At 31.7% G+C, this 15,448-nt stretch overlaps 1 protein-coding gene across 4 annotated transcripts in view; it reads right to left on the minus strand.

Moving 5' to 3' along the window:
- Positions 1–1,396: 1,396 nt before the first annotated feature.
- LOC111635556 (alpha-1,2-mannosyltransferase ALG9-like) overlaps positions 1,397–15,448 on the minus strand; it is a 20,607-nt gene continuing 6,555 nt past the window's right edge. Inside the window, exons 1-17 of one of the 4 annotated variants that reach the window (XM_023380548.1) lie at positions 14,684–14,757; positions 11,977–12,060; positions 11,757–11,898; positions 9,853–9,984; positions 9,703–9,773; positions 9,472–9,634; positions 9,332–9,393; positions 9,170–9,257; positions 8,993–9,098; positions 6,482–6,570; positions 5,729–5,848; positions 5,590–5,661; positions 5,021–5,138; positions 4,810–4,948; positions 1,794–1,923; positions 1,588–1,718; positions 1,397–1,512 (exon numbers count right to left, since the gene is read on the minus strand). In XM_023380548.1, the coding sequence (XP_023236316.1) occupies positions 1,419–1,512; positions 1,588–1,718; positions 1,794–1,923; positions 4,810–4,948; positions 5,021–5,138; positions 5,590–5,661; positions 5,729–5,848; positions 6,482–6,570; positions 8,993–9,098; positions 9,170–9,257; positions 9,332–9,393; positions 9,472–9,634; positions 9,703–9,773; positions 9,853–9,984; positions 11,757–11,898; positions 11,977–12,047 (1,728 nt within the window). In that variant the 5' untranslated portion in view covers positions 12,048–12,060; positions 14,684–14,757 and the 3' untranslated portion in view covers positions 1,397–1,418. Of the gene's footprint in view, positions 1,513–1,587; positions 1,719–1,793; positions 1,924–4,809; positions 4,949–5,020; positions 5,139–5,589; positions 5,662–5,728; positions 5,849–6,481; positions 6,571–8,992; positions 9,099–9,169; positions 9,258–9,331; positions 9,394–9,471; positions 9,635–9,702; positions 9,774–9,852; positions 9,985–11,756; positions 11,899–11,976; positions 12,061–14,321; positions 14,344–14,683; positions 14,758–15,448 lie in introns of those variants that run through there. The other 3 variants (XM_023380547.1, XM_023380549.1, XM_023380550.1) reach the window with 3 other exon arrangements.

Raw genomic sequence — 15,448 nt, forward strand, 5'->3', positions numbered from 1 at the left:
CCATTAAGATCACCCAATGATATTCTGGTTCATTGCATTTTGGAGTTGACATTTTGGCTTCTATTCTTTGTCACTTTATTGTGTCTGTCTAGCATTTAGCTATGTTTCTTTGGTTTGGCTGCTGGTTAATGTGATATTATTTAACCCCAAGCCTGGCAAAAAGTCTTAGGTTTAAAAGCCTTGGATTCAGAATATTACTCTAATGTCCCTCTGTTAACAGACATTGGAGAAGTTCATTGCTGCACTTGAGCATGGTGTCTGTCCTGTTGTTTGCTAGATTGACTATGCTTTGTAATGATCTCCCTTGGAATTTCCATGAAATCATCTGTCCTGTGAGGATGTTCTCATGGCATGGTGTGATTAGTTTTAAGGTGTTGTGTGAAGAGTGATATGTGGGTTCAAATCCCGTATATCAAATGCCATGAATGCATGGATGGCACTTCTGCATAGGTATTAATAATTCTAGAAAAACTTTAATTGTGATTTTCTTGCAAATACCCAAATAGTGAGTCCTGTGGCTTTGGCATAGTTTAAGTACAAATCAATACTACACCTCCACAAAATTTTGTCAAAATCAATGATGACAACCTCCTGGGTTCCCCTTGTTAGCATCATTCATCTGCACCCAGATCTGGGTTGGGAAATTTACTGAAAAAAATACAAGTATAGTATTCAAGTTCTCAGATCCTTGTCAGACATGTGTCACTTTATTATCTAACTTGACCCCTGAACACCCAGTGCTCCTGTATTAGAGTTATGTCAATGTCCTCTACAACCACATCACAATTCAACATTGCAGATGTCCCATAGTGTCAAACATTAATTTGGATAAACATAATAATACTGAAGACTAATTTTAACAAAGTAGCTCCACATATAATGGTGCACCTTGTGGGCCTGCAACAATTCCTGAAGCCACCATCCTGCTGCTTTTCAAATTTGTCAGAAATTGAAAGAAGAAATATGTACTGTATGTATGTAAATCTGCAATTTCAGTAACTATTCATAAGAAACTGACTGTTCTAGCAACCATTTTGGAGTTATTTTCATTTGTGGTCTTACTAAAGTGGAAATTGTTAGCAGGATTTAAAAATGTCACTTTTATAAGTTAAAAGCAATTGTCTTGTATTTACAAGCATCCATGGGGCAGGAATGCCTTAATAATCTAGCTCTTCTTATTGACATCAATACTAAAATTGATAGTGATCAAAATGTATAATAAAACTGTCAATACACAAACAAAATACGTGAAACAGCTTATTTTTCTAATTTTAAGTAGATTAGTGTAACAACATGACAATTATAGCATTAGAATTAGAATTGCTATGCAATTAAACATTATTATTTTGTAATCTTTGCTTTGGACTTTTTCTCAGAGAAAAGAAAATTTATTTAAAATATAAATTGTTTTATTTTTTCTACACAGTTTTTTCTAACAAATTATAATTTACATATTTACAATTGTCTTCAGTAATAAATGGAATATAAAAAGCTCTAGACAACTTTGGCGACCTGAAAAAATTAATGTATTAAATTAGACACAAACCATTAATTACATTAATGTTTGTTTAAATTTATTATTATTACCTTTCTGCATCTAAAAAAGATTCAGAAAATTTCACTTTCCATTTTCCTGCATCTTGCGAGTATCTGGGTTCGAGGATGGAACTTCGGGGAAAGTCAGCATCGATAAGATAGCGACACCTTTTGATGTCAAACTAGATTTGAATTTTAATTACAATAAGATTACTCAAATATTTAGTTTACAAATTAACATAAATCCTGATACGCACGTATCTGGAAGTCTCTTCGCGATTTTCATCATTCATGTCTTTTGGAATGATGCGTGTTGCTGCCGTCTCGTTACTATACAGCTTTGGTAATTGTCCACGAAAGTCTGACTGAAGAAACTGCAACCTCCAACTAAATAGGAAAAATTTAATAAAATTTGTCTAATTTTTCACTTCAAAAGGACAAAATGATAAAGATTTATCAACTTGTCAATGCTAAATACCAAAATCTATTTAATGAAAATGAATACACTAGAATTGTATGTTATTGATTGACATGCACAAACAAAAAAATTGGATAAAGTATTTAAATGTTGTTATGGTAACATAATGATACAGTAAATTTATACCGGTTTCTCAAAAAAGTATTATACATGTCCAAAACTTAAGGGCAGACAGCATTTCATTGATGTACAAGTCGGGTAATACAGTTCTTGCCATATTTAACATCCAACACACACACTTTGTAGGATTTTATGAATCAAAGCATACATACATACATACAAGAAGTCTTTCTTGGCAGAAAAGAGGGTAAGGGAAAGGATCCCTCTGAACGGTGTACATATGGCTACAGTACCCTCTAAGTTTGATGTTAGTGTGCAGTTTTTATGCTGTAAGCCCATAGTCCCCTGAAGGGTGTAAAAGAAAACCTGAGTGTAGCAAACACCAATGATTCAGTGCTGCCACAAATAGCTGTGTGTAGAAGTTAGTGTCAAGTGGCTTTTAGTAGAAAGACTTATAACTACTTAATGCTAATGAAACTACAGTAGAGCATTGATTATCCGACTCCCAATCAACCGTCCGCTAGTGACGTGGTGCTAAATATTTGGCTATGTATTGGCTACTTTAATATTATTTTTGTTAAATTTTTGCGTGTTTTAGCTGGCAACACTGGCTCGACCATGAAAGGGAGGCCAGTATTTAAACGAGGCTTAATTTTGTAATTACGAGTGGTTGTTTGTTTTGTGAGCAATAAAATAATTTTAAAATTTTTAACAATACAATAGTGACAATTATTATTTAAAAAAAATTTTTGTTAGGCTTAACATTGATGAAAATTCAACGCGAAGTAGGTTAATAGTGATATACTAATATACTATAGTCTATTAATAATGTATTTTTTCATACTTTTCGGTTATCTGTTTTTTCAGTTATCCGACCAACCCCAGTCGAGTCGGATAATCGATTCTTTACTGTAGTAGTAATTAAGATTTGCACTCACGTTCAAACAGCTAGACAGACAGCATGAAAAAACAAACTTGATGAGACAAATAAAAAAAAATTGGGCTTTTGCATGTGTCTTATTTATCCATTTATTTTTTTTAAACATTAACTTACTAAAGTAACCTAACCAGAAATCAAGATAAGCATCCCTAATCTAACTTACAACTAGGACTAACTTAAATTAACTGAATTTAGACTGAAAAGAAGACAGAAAATAAGAATTAAAATACAAAGTTGAAACAAAGCAAGGTAATGCTAATTTGCCATATGTGTGCAGTTTCAGGGAGAGTGCTTTTGGGAGCACTCTCCCTGGGGGATATGAATGTAAGTAGATGATGGAACATTGTACGTGTGTGAATGAGATGGTGTGTGTTGCAAGACCAGTTATTTCATTCCAGTGCTGGTACTCACGATACATTGTTTTTGTACGGGTTTTTTGTATAATTTTCGTGTTTGTTGTGTTAGCCCTAGCAACACCACCAGTGTAAGAGGAGATTGGTAAACTTGTAGGAATAGTGTTTGTGCAGTGTCCAAGATTTTATTTACTTTACTATCTATTAATGATCCGACCTTCCCGGAAACCTCTTGTTGAATGTGATTAACACTATCTGCTAAAGATTTGGAAACCATTTCACTGATTAAACTGTTCAAAATGTCAACATCATTATTGCGACGGTAAGCCAATGTACAGATAGTCTTGTTTTAGCAGACAAGAGTCTGCTAAAACTAAACAGATCGTTAGCAGATTCACAAATTTTGATTCTGTGTTCTTTGCATACAGCAGAGCTGCATTCTTCTGGACAGTTAACTAGAACAATGTCCAGGAGTTCCCTAAGTTTTTTGCAGACGGATGAGACATCCGAGTATGGGCTCTTGGCCCCAGTGTTTCCAGAACTAGATGGACACGCCATCTAGAAAGAACCTTATATTATTTAAACTACCTTAAAACTAATAACTTAAACCAAGGAAAAGAACAGAACTGAAAACCAAAATACTGCAAAACAGTATAACTGAAAAACACGGAAATGGGGTGGCCTAGAAAGACGAAATTAACGGGAAACAAAGCACCTAATAAGGGAATGAATTACAAAGGGAAAACTAACTACAAAAAAAAAACAGAAACCAGGAAAAAGTCAAAACACTAACTAAATACTGCAATGTAGTAAAACTCAAAAACTAGTTGACTGAGAAAAACCAAAATTATAGGGGAAACTAAACACCAAAGACCTAATTAACTACAAAAAGAGAACTATTTAACTTAGACTAACTAACTGAAAATTTACAAAATAAACCAACAAAAAACAAGAAGGTAATTGAGTGGAAGTTAAAATGGAGTAAAATTAGTTTCTTTGATTAAATCAAATTTAAACTGTTTCTGCCTGCGAACGTCAAAACAAACTGAGCTAGCTAAGCCTAACAGATGAAAAATCTAGCCTATTGAGAATGAAAAACTTACTCAAAATCTAAGCAGTAACACAAATACTAACTAAATTGACAAACATCAGGAAAAAAAAACACTCAATAGAGCCCAAGAAACACAAAAGTAGACCTCAGCAAAAAGCTCACAAACACAGGCAAGAAGCAGGCAGAGGAACTCTATGAATCAAAGCAATAAAAGTAAATCTTTGGTTAGTATGAATATGTCCACATGCAACTGATGCAGCCCAACACCAAGATTTTTTTTTCTAGCTGTCAATGCTAGCAATTGTTTTTGTCCTTGACAAAATCCAGCTTTAATAAGTTTATTAACTTAAACAAATTAACATTTCTTTGGTAAAAAGGGAGAAACACTTACTTTGAGGGAAGGAAAAAATGTGAAGGAAAACGGTGCCACTCTTTACCAGTGCAGACGTTTATTTCATCCATCAATGGCATTGGACGATTTTCCGCCGTATTTGCCAGGCTAGAATAAATCCGAATCGGAGCTGAATAACCTAAGTTTCAAAATGTGCCACATCAAAATTTCATCAAATATTTTACTTTAAACCGCAAATTAAGCATGTTACCTTTGTAAATGGCAACGGTACGTAACAGCGATATTGTAACAAATGTCATGCAGATTGTAGAAGTCAACAATTTGGCAAATGGTAAGTGATACCTTTGGAATGCAATGTTGAGTGTCTTCTGTAAAAAATAAGAATTACATGCTGAAACATCTTGCTTAACTTTTACATTAAAAAAAATTATCATCATCATAGAAATGAAAACAAAATAAACATTTATTTTCAACCAAATTTTCTTTGCATCCTTTAGAGTCATCCACAAAAAGTATGGCCCAATAGGCCTGCCCAAATGAATACTTAGTGTATTGTGCTGTTGATTGAGAAAGGTGTATATTCTTCTGTCATACTAGTCATGCAGTTATGGACATTTGCATTGAAAAACTGGACAGACCAGAACTTTATAGATAATCTGAGTGTTTTAGTATCATTTGACCTACAAAAGTTTTTGGAAAAACCTGGTAATATCATATAGATAAACAATCTGTATTGCATGCTAAAATCTTTGTCAAAATGCAGGTGTCTCAATATTAATTATAAGTATACATTTATATACTTAATTTTTAAAACATTACCTGAAATAAATCAGTAGTAAGTGCTCCAAATAGACAAAAAAAGGGATATATTGGAAATAAAAATCTCTCCTCCTATTAATAATAAAAATTTTTGTAATTACATTACATGTATTCCTAGTAAATTAGTTAAATGTTTTACCTTATGAGGCTGTAAGAAAAAGATGATAATCCAAATATACATAGCACTCATGCTTTCTAAAAGTTTGATAAAGTTTGGTTTGTGGGTCCAAGATGGATGAAACATAAATTGGTAGAAAACCTGTTAAAAGCCACTTGCTATAATTGTAATTATATCGTGCAATGGAATGAAAATACCTGTGAAGCGTAGACTTGGTAATGCTGTGAGATGTGGCTATGTTTGCTACTGCCCTGCTGTACATGTACATTGCAAGAAATACTTTACAGTATATAAATGTTAAACTCTAGGAACAATTATAAACACGAACTGAAACCCGATGAATAGCAAATAGACATCCACAACTGCCATAACTAATCAGACTATAATTTGGAAAGAATGATTTTGAAGTGTAGCATAACTGGTAACGCATTCACACAGTAAGTGAAAGTTGCAGGTTTGAGTCCCGTTTTGGACCGATTCTTTTCTTCCTGTTTAATCTAAATTATTTAAATATTATAATTATTAATTTTAATAAGAGATGGCACCTAACACTTTTCTCTAGTGTCAAATTCATTTGTAATTCAAAATCATTCTTTCCAAATTATAACCCAATTATTTATGGTAGATGTCTCTAGGAATAATATTTGAAACAAGTTGGTCAAGCACCACTAAAGTCTACTCCTCACAAATTAAATACATGTTGTTTTTGTGAATATAACTATATTTCATTACTTTTTAATGATGTAAATCAAGAACATAATCATTTACACTTACCAAGGTTAATGAAGAAGTAAATGCCATAATGAAAACAATGTTAAAATTCAAGAAACCATTGAAGAAATAATATGTCCATGGTTCTACACCTGAAAATATAAATTTGCTAACTTGCTTAAAACTTTGTTTATAACTTAATAATATTGTTTATAACAACAATATTATTATTCTATTCTATTCATTTTAAAAATTTTATTTGCAAATAAATATTTTAAAATATAATTTTCTACTATCTCTAAGATCATTTTTACAATTGCACATTCATTCCACTTAATAATAAAGTTTGCAAATTAGAAATAAAAACTGTACTTCAAATTCCAAAAGCATCACAACTTTTTTACAAGGAAGAAAAAGAAAAATTTTAAACACTTTTGCCATCCTTTCTCCAAGTGTTTCCCCCTGTAGAGTTGAATATTGTCAATACTGCCCAAAATTTAAAATATAAGTACAATTGTCCCTCTATAGTCTGACGTTTTTTAATCCGACATGCTCAGTAGTCCGACGCACTTCCCGTCAAGGTACCCGTCCCTGTTACTTGTCTGCTTGCACAGAAGCATGTTGTGATGTGAATCTCCCCATCCAATTCTTACTCGATGACACACATTTCGTGTGTTTTATGTGAGCAGTTCTGTTCGAACAGTTGGAGTAGAGAATATTGTAGGCTACTGCTAGCAAAACAATGCGAAATATGTAATTATTTTCGGTAATCCGGACACTTTTGGTAATCTGACACACCTTTGGTCCCATACCTGTCGGATTATCAAGGGACAACTGTATATAAATAATATTTATTTAAAGGATCTGACAATTTATTCTAAATTGCTAGATCTGTCTAAACTTAATGGTTTCAACTCTGCTGCTTTTCCTTTCCTCCATAACTTCTGAAAAATCGGAGAAAATTAATTTATTTTTTACAACAAACACACAATAACAAGAAATTATGGTATGATTCTTGGACACTATATAATATCAATAAAAAACCACACACAACTTTGAGCCTTACAATTTGGAATAGTCAAGATAATCTAGACTTCTCTTGACCTCTTTCCACTCAAAGAACTAATTACTTATATAAAATCCAGCAATGAGAAGTTGGATTGCTAACTTTCCCAGCTGTTTATTTAAGAAAAAATCTTAATTTGTATCTATTAATTGTAATAAAAAGGGAAAAGCTTAATCTTGAGGATAGAGATGTGTGATAAACTGGACTTATTATTAAGAAGTGATGATCTTGAATATCTGTCAACTTTCACACCTGGGAGTATATCTTCCTTTAAGTTCTCAGTGTTGAAAAAGACGCTTTTCTGTGACCTTCTGACCTGCTGTCCCGATTTCAAAGTTTAATATGACAAATAGCGCCAATTCAGTCAGTCATTGCCAGTTCCTCCAAGAGTAAAAGTCGTCACCAATTTTTTCACAACACAAGAAGTCATTGCCAGTCCGTCAATAGTTAAAGTTGCCACCTGATATAGTCTGATCATCACCTCCTCCAATAGAGGAATATCCTCCATAACTAAAGATCTCAATGCCTTCCTTCTTCATAATGTCCCCATAGTACCGGACTGTCAATGGATCAATTGCCCCATTGGAAATATCAATAAAAAGAACTTTGTCAGATATTTATAACATACAATTTCATATAAACTCTCTAGAATGACATTGAAGTGTTCGCATGAGAGAGTCAAATATCGAAAAATAATTGTGTGTTTGTTTTATTAACCTAATAATTGTGTGTCTTGCTTCAAACGCTCTCACACACTCCTCTATCCCAAATCTGACCACTTGCACACACATGGCCTTGCTGTTACAGTTTTTGTGTCAAAGGGACACAATGGTGTCATCCTGACAAGTTAGGTTAGGTTAGACTAGAAATATATAAATTGTCCAGAGGATGTATCAATGCACAGGAGGCAGAATCAATATCTTACACATGGGGAAACATTCTCTGATTTGTGGTAGTCACCTATCCCTTTGTGTATAATTTTCATTTTTAATATTTACTAGATTTAAATTGTATTCTGTTTGAATTGCATAGTTCTAGAACATATTTTGAATGCTTGAATTTTGTATTTTTCTGAAGCTTGCTTTCTAAAAGTTTTTTGTTCTTTTTCTGCTGATGCCTGAGAAGATCAAACGTATAACAGGCAAAAATGTTTGTAATGTATGATATTTTTACTGACAAAACTAAAAACAGCTGATTATATATATGAAACTGGAACAGGAAATTCAAGTACAAACAAATATGGTACTTATAGTAGTTTATAGCATTTATTAATTTTACATTGTTTCCTTAAGTTTTCATAAATCCTTGAATTGTAGACCTGGCTACAATTCTAGGGCAATTATTATTTCAAGCTTTAAGAAGAAGATGAAGTTACTGTAGTAAAACTATTTTATGATATATAGATTAAGCATTGTTTAGCTTTCGAAATTAATAAAATCAAATTAAAAGTCCCATTACAGATACTTACAAATAAAGATATAAAAATTACTAGTGACATAAATACTTACCATATAACTGAGAACCATTTTTGCTGAATACATTATACAGCATGATATTCAGTGGTGCAATTACCAGACGACCATAATAGTATGAATCAATAAAAACAATAGGAATCTAAATGCAGGTTTAATAGATTAAATTAACCTTATTTAAAAAATTCTATTTTATAAATATAAATAACTTACTAAGATAATGACCAAAGATATTACACACCACTTTATAAAAAAATACCATTTTCTTTTCAATATTACAATGTCATAAGCAATGGGTAAACTGAAAATAGTTAAGTTTATTTATTTAAAACATAAATGCACATCAATAAATTTTACATGAATTCGTATGCTCACCCTAACACTGCAGCAAAAGGCCAACCAACAAGAGTGCTGAGGGCCGTCGAAATGATTGCTACCTAGAAAAATGCAATAGATGAAAAATACTAGCATTCTGCACATTCATGTTAATACTTTATTGACAATCATTTTATTACTTTATAGTGATGTAAAAATAATCCTGCAAAAGATATCATTATCATGTACATGGAGAAACTGCTGGGTAAATAGGCTGTGCTGGATATAAATGTCCCCGTTGCAAATGTTAGAAAAATTAATGTCAAGGTGCCAACCTTGTATCCAAACTGATAACAGATACCTCTGAAAGATGATTAATACTCAATAATTTTTATACTAATAAGAGTAATAAAAATAAAAATTAAACATACTTGTAAAAATATACTTCGGAAAAAACACATATTGTGCCTAGAACAGATCGAATCAGATAGAAGACCAAAATCTGGAAAAAAAATACAACTACTTTTACAAAATACAACTATTCTAAACACAAGAATAGAAAAGAGATCAAAACATATTACCTTCTGATGCAAAAATTGACTTAATATATATCCAGGGAGTGCATGTATCCAAATATAAGCATAAGATCTGATAGCATAGGCTGGTGAGTATTCCCAAGTTTGAAAACCATGTCCATACAGCATGTAGTGAGTCTAGAACAGGTAAAAATATTATTATTCTGTATTTATACTACTAAAGATGTTTTATAAGAGGATTAATTGGATATACCCAAAATGAAATAAATGCATAACTGTACCACACCGAGATGAATATATAAAAGGAAACGACTCACAATAACTAATTAACCAGACTGCGAAAGATCGATATTTGCGAATGTTTTCGAAGCCCCTTTTGGGCTCTTCCTCACACTTCTTTTTTTTTTTTTTTTTTTTACAGTTTTAAATAAACAAAAAAATATACAATAGTCTTATAGTATCTTGTATCTCTTTTTTTTTTGTATCAAAAGCATTAATAAAATATTTTTTAAAGGCTTTTTGTTTTTTAACATTTCTTTTATTAATTCCACAAACAAATTAGCTTTACTTTAGATGGTAACACAGCTATTCCTTTAGGCATTAGTCTTGTGACTAAAGACAAATTACACTGAATATTTATCACCTTTTCTTTTGCTGAACAATATCCTTTTTGTTTGAAATTTCTATGCACAGAATGTACCAGTGCAATACAATTGATGAAGTCTGCTGTATACAAACTGATCAAATCTCACCACAGCACATTGTATATTACTTACTAATTCCATTAAGCATACAATAATCAAAAGTTTTGTAAAGAACACATTTGCATATTTATTAAACTGATTTGGAGTATTAACAGTATTCAATTATAGTTATAATAAATAAAAATAAATTATAGTAAAATCAATCTGCTGAGAAGATGCAGCAAGAATAACAGATCCTCTGAATGTAATTAATTACGTTGAGAATGCTACCATTTTAAATTACTGTAATTAGGAAAACCAATGGGCTCTTTTGCAGAAAAATATCTTTTCTTCTTTCTCTTGAGATCCTTCCTTCATAACAAATTAAATACTATAATTATGTGATTATCTGAGAAGTACACAATGTATATCAATCGATAGAGTAACCATCCACGTTTCATCTCCCATCTGTATTCAAATGTCTTGATATTTACTATCTCTAGCATATGCCATAAACCAAAATGGTGACTCCACAATAGAGAAGGCATTTTGTGTTCTGCAGTTTGAATGTTAGAATCACTCATCATTGTGGAATATGAGTAATCTGGAAGAGCTGCAGAAACTGTATTATGGCTGCTAGGGAAGGATGACAAAGAATATGCTGTAGTGAGTGCAGAAAGAATATGAGTATCAGTTGGATATGTGCCACATTGAGAAACTGTAATAGGCAAATGTGAAACTTGGACAATTTTCTAATGTATTAATGTACATTACAATGTTCTCAGATAATACTTTACATATACACAATAATTTAAAATGGTAGCATTCTTTTTGGAAACCCCTGTAATTAAAATCTAGTAATTTCCTTCACTGGCTAAATCTAACTTACACCTCAAAAACCTTTCAATCCAGCAAGAACTACTGGAGAATAAATGATTTGAGACAATTGAAAATGTTCATCTTCAAAAGTTCCTGCTGAATTGTAAGATTTTTGCAGTTTAAGAAGTTAAAATTTTTAACATAAAAATATTCTTCTAGTCAATGTTTTTTGCATCATATAGATTTAATGATCACAAAATTCTCTTTTTTAAACACAATTATTTTTAAATATTTAAGATGATATATTATTAAAATATTACAGAAAATATACCATAAAATTGCTTACTATTTAAATTTACACTTTAAAAAATGTGGAATTATATTAATATTTTTAAAACTTTTTGATTGACTTAAATATTGTACTTTAATAAAAAAAAAATAACTCACTGGTTCCCAGTAATTAAAGGTTTCATCACAGTCTGATATATTGTTCCAAAGTACAGAGCACAACCTTGCAAATAAAAGTACGACTATCTCTTTTTGAACATGGTAAGACAGTGTTTTCTTCTTTGAACTTTCATTTTCTGATCTAAATAAAAAGGTTTTAAGAATTTAAAACTTTCTGATATACTTAATAAAATTATGCATCATTTGTTTGTTGAATTACCTTATAGTATTAACTCTTTCTTGATGAATTTTTGATGCATTGAACTTTCTATTTCTTGTGGACGTCTTCATATTTAACACATTCCTTATGGTAAGAATTTTGATTAATAATCATCATGAAAAAATTTAATATTAATAAAATTCATTAAAGTCTTATAGTAAGAGCAGTTTTATTTTGAACTTGATTAGTTTCAAATCATAGATAATTTTCTTTTATTTTTTTAAACTTTCTGTCCATTAGATCTTTCCATATCCATCATGGATTTGATCAGATCAAAACGGAGATGACTGAATGGTGAGAGAATGGATCCAATACACATGAGACTGACCACCCATGAAAAATTTCTGGAGTGTTTCTTGCCCAAACTTGATTCTGGGTCCTCCAGAGTGGTAAGCTGATGCCTTAACTGCCTCACTCATCCAGTCATCACATATGGTTACTTAGTATATTTTAATGTTGCTTTCTGAAGAACTGGAAAAAATATTTATGTAAACAGTAATAACATGACTTATATTAAAACTCAGTTTTTCATGAATAAGGGTAATTTTTTTAATTATTATTCCTTTGAAAAATGTGTATCAATTTAATATTAAATTTCCAACTATGATTTACTACTATTTTAAATACTGAAAAGATTTCAAGTAACAAATCTCAAACTTTCAAATGCATTATCACAATTAGAGAGTTTAGTAACATAAAAACGGTTTCAATATTGCCTACAATGTCTTGCATTACTAGGGCCATAGAAAGGGGAAGTGGTCTACTCCAAAAACAGAGCAGTTGCTATAATTACAGCTTTAGTCTCCATAAAGATTTCTCTTTTATACCCTGTTATTTCAACATTTCTAATTTCTAAATCTTCTTGGATAGAGACATACGAATTCCCAGGAAGGAGGAAAGCAATACCAATAACCCTTTCCTCTATGAAAAGTCTATTGGTTTGGTTGGACAGTGTTACATGCTGACAGTGATTTGAAATTAAATTGTATTCAAAACATTGGAACAAAAAGTAGTTCAGCGAGTGTCCACTTTTTACTGCTAACCAGCAGTGCCTGCACACTATAAAAATGGGGGAACAAGCTATAATATAAAAAGAGTATAGAACATTATGCAAGAAGCTTCAAACTCTATTTGATTTCAGATCAGTGCTTCCACAAGCTGTCTCTGGTTGCACTCAGGCTAACTTGGCCTCAAAAACAAAGAATGTGCTTTTGGTCAATAAAATAAAAAAATTGCATAAGAAAATATTATACAAATAAAAAATTGTGCAGACTAGAAGGCACAAATTTTCTGTTGTTTGTTGATAATGGAATAACCCCTTGGGGGTTAGAAAAAGGGAAACCAAGACAAAAAAGGAGGGCATGTAATCCAAGTGTTTCAACATACAGGCACCCCTGTTGCTAACATTACAAATACAATTCTCCAGATATGTTCCTATGGTGTAATTCACATTGCTTACATAAATGGCATGATGATTATGTCTAGTTACCTGGATGAATACATAATCTTATTTAAATCGTTCTGAAGATTTTGATCTCTTTTTGCTCACCTGCATAAACTTAGTATTTATTTGCTTAACATAATAAATGTTCCCAAAAAATTAACAAAACAGAATTTACCTAATTTATTAGAATCTGAATTCAAGTGAATTTTTAAGGATTGTGTATATCATTAACATATTTAGATTTATACATACTACCACCATAAGCAATCAAATTTGGTACAAATTCAGCTCTGAATGATGCAATTGGGATATTATCAGAGCTGTATACCATGCCCATAGAAGTAAAAAATATCAAAGGAACTGATGTGATTCTTTGCAAGATCTCTCAAAATCATCCTATCCAGTTGCTAAACACACAATAGACTTAACAGAATGCACAATACAACCCCAATCACATCCCAGTAGTAGTCGGTGCAATGGTGTTTCTCATGTTTTATGAGCTTTTAGCCATCTCTAGTAAAGTGGAAAACAATTGATTTTTAGTATTGCTTTGAGAAATAGTTCCATATTTTTTTCACTTTTAGATTTTTACCCATTTTTGAGGATCTTCAAAATTCCAGATAGGCTGATTTCAAAGGGCTAATATCTAGTAAACGATCACATGTAGACCATCAGTTCCTTTGACTTTTTTTACACCTACAGGCATGTTTCCTTTTTTTTTTGCTATGGGTATGCTCTACAGCTCCTGTTAAGGTCCCAAACATATCATTCAAAGTTTGAATTGAGCCATATTTAATTAATACCTTTTACACTTTATTAAAAAAACATTGTAAACATTAGTGAATAATTATAGAATAATATAAAACGGGAATAAAGTCGCATTTTAAACAAAATACGTTACATTTTTTACGAAAACTTATTTTAAGCATTACAATTTTAAATTTGAAATGTGTCAATTTCGCCACGCGTGTTCATTCGCTTGTTTCACGATAACACTTGAGTAAACTGGTTATGCCATCTGCCGTAATAAAAGAGAAATATATTTTTAAATTAAACGTAAATTTGCAGTCGTAAGCAAATTACATTTAGGTTTCTTATATAAGAAGATAATCGATAGATTATTCTAAGTAAGTATTACACGAACGTATTTTCAGTACTGTTTTAGAGCAACTAAAATATTATTATGATAATTAAAAGTGATCCGGATGAAGTAAACGAAAATAATAATTGGAGAAAATACACGAAAAAATAGCAATAATATACCTTCTGCAACACACGGTACACACCTCGAAGTAAACACACGTTTTTCACAACTCGCGCCCTCTGTATGATATGAACTTGAAGTAATAAATTAAATGCATTTTTTTATATATTTTGTGAAATTTTTTGAATAATATTGATACATTTAAATTTGTTTTATATATATATAAATTTATAATTTTACATCATATTTTTAAATAAAATAATCGTATAAAATATCTGGCAACATTAAGTTGATATTTTCAGACAAATTTGAATATGAATTTTAGACGAATTTTAGATATACACTAGTGTTGTAACGAATAGTATATTCGGCCAAGAGCGTGGCCGAATAGCCGAATATTCGGCCAAACTATTCGGCTTGATTAACGCACGTACGAAAATTAGCGTGCAAACTGCATTATAGCAAGGATCCTGCTCTCTATTGGCCCGCTGTCACTAGCTTCGCCAATCGCGTTAATTCTTGGCAGTTGTAGCGGACAGACAAGAGCATCACGGCAGTATGTGATAAATGATGATATCAAATGTGGATAACAACGAAATGATCTACACGTGTAAATAACGGAAAAAGAACACAGAAGGACCGCGAAGTGAAAATGTGAAAATAAATATGAAATTGAGTTAACATAATCGAACAAGTCGAGGCAGCTTATTGGCGCGAAATTCGCGGCCGTTAATGCCAAACAATTGTTGTCATAGACTTCGGAAAGCTAAATGCTTGTAATGAAAGTCACTTAGCGTGCACGGGCGAAAGCCTGGGGCCGTTCG

The sequence above is a fragment of the Centruroides sculpturatus genome, unplaced genomic scaffold (genome assembly GCF_000671375.1).
Source record: "Centruroides sculpturatus isolate CEXI.00-Female unplaced genomic scaffold, Cexi_2.0 scaffold708, whole genome shotgun sequence".
Lineage (NCBI taxonomy): Eukaryota > Metazoa > Arthropoda > Arachnida > Scorpiones > Buthidae > Centruroides > Centruroides sculpturatus.